The sequence below is a fragment of the Pelodiscus sinensis genome, chromosome 1, assembly GCF_052426305.1.
Source record: "Pelodiscus sinensis isolate ZL-2025 chromosome 1, ASM5242630v1, whole genome shotgun sequence".
NCBI lineage: Eukaryota > Metazoa > Chordata > Testudines > Trionychidae > Pelodiscus > Pelodiscus sinensis.
The window spans coordinates 143,724,085-143,730,187 of NC_143052.1; the positions used below are offsets into that span (position 1 = coordinate 143,724,085).

Sequence of the window (6,103 nt, forward strand, 5' to 3'; positions counted from 1 at the left end):
GCCAGAAACCCTCCTGCATTCCAACCCCCTCATCCCTGCTCCCACCCCGGAACCCATACCTTCATCAGGATCCCTCACTCTCCTGCACCTCAATTCTCTGCCCCAGTCCCTTCCTGCACCCCAACCACACACTGTTCATGTGCAGAATGACTTTTCTGTGATATGGAAATGATGGATCACATTAGTGCACACAAGAGTCATTCCACACATGGACATAAAACAATTGGAGGGAACAATGGTGCATATCCACTTTCCATTAATAAAGTGGTGAACCAATGAATACATTTTTTCCCCTAAAGTGCAAGGCTGGGAGTTGAGGGGATTTAGCTGGTGTCTTACTCTTGAAAGATTCATGAATGGCTCTGGGAGCATTCCCGTCATCCAGCTGGATGTGGGGTTCCACATGCTGTAATGCTGAGTGATCACAGCACCTGGAAGGGTTTGCTGCTTGTTGCTAGAAAACCATCAACTCTCCAACTGAGCCTGGAGAGTTGATGGGGCACAGCAATCCCACAATTCCAGGCTGTATCCTGGGGATCCCATCACAGCATCCATATGGGAAATTCCAGCTAGAGCATCAAAGTGCAGGAACAAAGTTGCAGAGTCCAGTAAATTTATGCATGTCCATTTTCAAAAAAAATCCACTCCCACCTGCCTCGCATACATACCTTTCCACTGGGATCCAGCCCTGCCAAGCCACTCTTGCAGTCTATCTCGAAGGCCTCTACTAGGTGAGTCAGCACATAGCAGTTCATTTTAAGAGCATTGAGGTGAGTGGTGCGTTCCGAAGGGCTCAGATCAAGATCATCCAAGATGGAGGAGAGGTCACTGGAGTAACGGGATACCACTGCAGGAAGGTGAGAAGGCAAAAGGATCGCTACCCATACATACTCAAGCACCCGCTTCCTTTGCAACAAACTCACAGCAGCCCTCAGATTACCAAAGAACTGTGCTCATGCCTCACTGGCCATAATCTGGACTACACCCTGAGACCCAGGACCCAAAGACACCAAGTTCATTCTGTCCCCATGCCCTGCTCAGTCCAGCCCCTAGGACCACTTGCTAAGGGCAGGCATACTCCCTTCGAGGAATGAAATGGAAAATGGGACTTTATGTCGGTCTGCCCTTACAGCAAACGCACACAAACTCTGCACTGCCTGCCAAGATTACAGACCTATATCAGGGACGGGTTGAGGGTGCAGCCCAGCCAATGAGATCACATTTGCCTTCATATCATCATAGAGCTGCAAGGAAGAAGCAAATATCTCACCATGAGAAGAAGGCTCCTCATACCTACCTTTTGTCATGAGCTCCAGGGCATCCTCCTTGACTGCAGCATTTACAGATCGGAAGTGACTGAGAAGCAGACAACAGAGAACAAAATATAGGATGACTACTGGTAGTAGGCCTACTACAAAGCTGTCACATAGGAGTCTTCAGGAGCAACTCTAGACTTTTCTTCTAAAGCCAGCTCTCTCCCAACTTGCCCACATAAACTGATCCCTCCAGCCACATATGAGAAGGTTTAAATAGGTCCATCAGAGATTTCACTGGAGAATCTGTACTCATTGATAAATTTACCTTTAAGTTTCTCAGAAAATTCTGTACTCAAAAATGCACGTTCTACAGTTTTGGGAGTATAAGCTATATTCTTCCTCAGGTAACAGATTGAGTACCAAATGGAGGGGGGAGGGAAGGAGAGAGAGAGAGAGAGAGGCCTGAGCCTTCGGGGCTGCATCCAGGCAAGCCGGGGGCTGAAGACAACCCTGGGCTTGAGGTTCCCCACTCCTGCTCTAAAGGTATACAAAGATTTCAAATAGGAGTATTTTGAAATGTTATGAACAAAATGCAAAAGTGGATCTAGGCGAGCTGGTGAGTGAGCGATCAGAATTTATTGCTAACTGAATCCACTTATTAAGCAAACACCACTCTTGAGAAGCAAACACTTAGCTATAGTATGGAAATGCAAATCATAGGAAATAGTGAGTTGTGTATCGTACAAATACAAAAAGTTACAAAAGACAGACAACGGCAATGCAAGAAGTTGTAGTAAACACAAGGACTTAGTTACCATACTTAAAATAGCTGCTAGTACAGCTATACTGGGAAAAACTATAATAGACACCATTACATACCCCTTATTGAAATAGGCAGGCCACCAAAAATCTTGTAGACATGCACTAGTACAAACGAGGGATGTTAACATTAATCAACTAATCAACTATTCAATTAGGGCAATTCTATGAAATGTAGCAAGAGCCCACCCAGCTGTTGCTACGTTTCAAAGGCAGAAGTGCCACAGGGTGTTCTGCCTTGGCAATGCCACATGGAGCATTGCCACTGAGTCCCCCACAGGCCCCAAGCTCCACGCAGAACTTCCGCTTTGAAATGTACAAGAACCCCAGCAGAACTCTTGTACTTTTCAAAGGTGTAACACTGTCACTGCGCTCCGCCCCCACCCATGGAGCTGGAGGGAACTAGCTTTTAAGCAGACTCCCCCCAGCAAGCCCTCCTTTTCCTCCTGCGCCCCACTTTCTGATAGAGGCAGCAAGAGGCAGGGAGGGTGGGGGAATGACAACTAGTTGACTACTGTGTCAACTATCCAATAAGCTTTTGCTTATCGGATAGCCAACTAGTCGATTAGTCACTTACATCCCTAGTACAAACCAAGGCATGTTTCCCACTACAAGCTATGGAAACCACCAGCAAAGCTTACAGAAGGCTGGAGTGAAAATTGCCTAATACCGAATTCATACAAACAAACCATCACTCAGTGCTATTTGTCAGCCTGCCACCCAAACAAACCAAATGTTGCCCCGTAAAATTAAAAAAACAACAACATCTAGATGTCACATACACCAAAAGATGTCAGTTTTGCCCTGACGTGGAAAGGGAGAGAGGGCACCTACCTAAAGTATTTGAGAGATGAGAAATCTATTTTCTACCCAGCTGTAACATTCCCTTCCCTCCAAGGAACTCCCAATTCCCAACTCCACCACAGCTTAACAGCCTCTCCTCCTTGAGATGGCTGCAATAATCAGTGAAAAAGGCAATGCTTATATTATTGCATCACTAACTAGCATCCCAGGTTAATGCCACACAGCATGAGGCCCTTCTGCACTCAGGACCTGGCCAGGAGCTCAGAAGCCTGTGGACGAGAAGCATACAGGGTATCCAACTTAGTCAAATGGGTAAGGCTCGCTGAACCACGGTGAGCCCCACTCACCAACCGCACTGTCCAATGATCTGCGCATGCGCAGATCGCCCGAATCCGGCTCTTCCAGGTTGCAATCTACTCGCCACAGGCGAGTAGACTGCATTATTTCTTGAGCCCTGCAAATGGGTACAGTTGTGCAGACCCAGCAGTACCTCACTGGCCTACCCATTTGGAGAACTGTGCAGACACATATTCAGGACTCTGGGCTCCTGAATCAGTAGGAGGAGCAAGAGCAGTAATGCACACTACCACTCATTATGACCAAGTCACTCCCACCCCCCGCAGGGTGGGATATACTCACTGGAGCAGACTGTAGAGGGTGTCGAAGTGCTGCAGAATGGCCAGAGGCCCCTGCACCCGGAATGCTCCCCGGAATTCTAAGGAGACAGCAAGACACAATTAACAGCATTGTCAATGGCAATAGATCAAAAATTATGAGCGCGTGCGCACGCACACACACAAAGAAACCCACCACCTATCAAACTTTTCATCTCCCTGTAGTCTTCCAGTTAAATGCAATAATTTCAGACTTAAATAAACACAAAATGAATGTCACACTCTAGCCACTTGGATGAAGAGACTCCACTTTTCTTCCCCCTGCTAAGATTGGGGAACAGTCCTCCATTGTCTAGACTCCTCATGTCACTTGCCTGAATCCCGGAAGTGTTCTCCACTTTCCCGGGCTCAACAGCAACAACTTTTTGACTTTCTAGCCCCCAAAGGCTTTTCTTCTGTTAGAATAGCAAGTAGAGAAATCCCAAGGCAGTTAGAGGAGGTTAGCGTTGTTCAAGGTCCAACAACATTTCCCTAATCCCCACCCCCCCAGACTTCTGTTGCCCCAGGACCCTCTCTCGCTGCTATAGAACCATACATAAAGCTGAGGTGCCAATCCTCCCAACTTTTTACATGTATTTACAGAATTACTAATCTTGTAAGCACAAACGTTTTGTACTCAAGAATTTACCTGGTGTTTCTCAGGTCCTTGTAGGGGGCGGGGTGCAGAAGTCAGGGCAGGGGGGCACACTCAGAGCAGGGAATTGGGCTGGCAGCAGGAGCCACACTGTCCCTGGGAATGACTGAAGTTGCAGGAGCCATACTTGCTATCCCTCTGTGGTCAATTGTGAGTATAACTATCCAGGCTATATCAGCCCTCTCTTACCATTTAATAAGAAACAGTCAGATTCCAGACACACCCCATTGTCCTAGAACAATTAAACGCTGACCTTGCTTCAAATTATGATAAAAGGAAGCTGTATACCAAATTTGGTGGTCCTAGCTCTTACTATTCAGGAGGCATTCTTAAAACAAATGGACTCTCAGACACACAAACACATACAGCAAATAGTATTGAGGCTGCAGAGCAGCATTCTCCTCTGCCCTTAGGGCACAAGGTAGACAATGCAGTTAAGAGTCGGCTAGAAAGCAAGACTCAGCAATTCTGAAAGAGCTGGAGCACTCCTAGGTTCACCACAGAGGCTAACGCTGTGCTTTGTCTGCCCCCCTGCCTTGTAGACCCTACTGGGCTAAGTTAATGCACTCACCAGCAGTGTTTAGAGAAGAAGTGCTAGATATCAGGTAACACAATAGTTAAGTATCCGCATGAATTCTTATTGGTTACTCAACTATTCTATAGTCCCTGGGGTAGGGCCAGCCCACAGTGCACTCTGGCCCCAGGCACGGGGCGCCTCCTGAGCCAGTCTCGCCATTCTTATGTTCACAACACCCAGCACCCCAGGCACCAATAAAAGCACTGCAACTTCTCTTCTCAGCCTCTCGCTGTGCAATCGGTGGGGAAGAAGCTAGAGGAGACCGTGACAGCAGAAGAGAAGAAGGGGAAGGGGACACGAGAGAAAAGGCGCATGATCCCTGGAAGGAGGTCAACGTCTGGGACTGGCCAACCTAATTAAGGACCCTCGGTGATCGTGGGGTACCTGTCTCAGGACTGAGCTTCGCTTTCCCCCGTCGGTATTTTTGGTTGGGAATCAGAAGCACGGCAGGCGTGGCAGGCACCAACTCCCTCCTCACCACAAACAAGGGCCCTACCGCCCCCGCCATTTCTAGATTTCAGAGCAAGACTAGCACCTCCGCAGGAAGACAAATGCCCGCGGCCCCCGTTTGTGGGGAGGAGGGAGCTGGGACCCCCACGCCTGTCGCGCTCCCGACCCCCACCCGAAAACACATCCGGTCTCTCCCGCCAGCGGCCAGAGCCCCGCGCAGCCCGACTCCCACTCGCCTCCAGGGCCGGGAAACGGCGCCCATCGTGCTGGCTTCAGCACCGACCACAGCAAAGCGAGGCGGCGGCCATTTTAAATAAGGGAGAAGCCCAGTTCATGAGACCTGCCCCCCTCCCGCCCCCATGGTCAGCCACAGCCCTACGGCGGGAGGCGGCGCCGCCGCTATGACCCGCGCCACGCCAGGCCGCCGGGAGGGTGGGGGGGGGGGCAGAGCCGCGCCTCTTACCCGCCAGCTGCGCAGCAACCTGGGCTATCGGCAGCACCTCCTGCACCACGTACTGCGCGGGGCCCCCGCTCCGGAGCAGATCGCCCGGGGACAGGGGCAGGTGGAACTCCCAGGAGGGCGGTGCCGGCATCTCCTGGCTGCCCGCGAGCAGGGTCACGTCGCCAGCGATTCAGCGGCCCCACGCCCGGGGCTGGTCCCGAACAGCCTCCTCCAAACGGTCCGCCGCGCGCGAGCAAACACGACAAAGTATCCGCTTCGGCCTATCAGCGCGCGCGGAACACCGCGCAGCCAATCAAAGCACGGACCGATTTCGTCACCGCCCCAGCCATGTGCAGGCCCACCTCTCTCCGAATGGCCAGGTTTGCGCCCACTCCTCCAGCGTTCTAATCCGCCGCCTTGTTCTTGGCACCAATCAGAGGGCGGCTG

General features: G+C 50.7%; 1 protein-coding gene and 1 non-coding gene across 6 annotated transcripts in view; both read right to left on the reverse strand.

The window, feature by feature from the left end:
• NCAPD2 (non-SMC condensin I complex subunit D2) overlaps positions 1 to 5,996 on the reverse strand; it is a 49,778-nt gene extending 43,782 nt beyond the window's left edge. For 2 of the 5 annotated variants that reach the window (XM_075904251.2, XM_006124170.5), the window contains exons 1-4: positions 5,678 to 5,996; positions 3,519 to 3,594; positions 1,298 to 1,356; positions 669 to 847 (exon numbers count right to left, since the gene is read on the reverse strand). In XM_075904251.2, the coding sequence (XP_075760366.2) occupies positions 669 to 847; positions 1,298 to 1,356; positions 3,519 to 3,594; positions 5,678 to 5,807 (444 nt within the window). In that variant the 5' untranslated portion in view covers positions 5,808 to 5,996. Of the gene's footprint in view, positions 1 to 668; positions 848 to 1,297; positions 1,357 to 3,518; positions 3,595 to 4,181; positions 4,600 to 5,148; positions 5,381 to 5,450; positions 5,597 to 5,677 lie in introns of those variants that run through there. The other 3 variants (XM_075904258.2, XM_006124171.4, XM_075904260.2) reach the window with 3 other exon arrangements.
• Positions 927 to 1,245, reverse strand: LOC112545985 (small nucleolar RNA U85). The gene has a single exon (XR_003089581.3). It is a non-coding gene; the product is annotated as a small nucleolar RNA U85 (small nucleolar RNA).
• Positions 5,997 to 6,103: the final 107 nt, after the last annotated feature.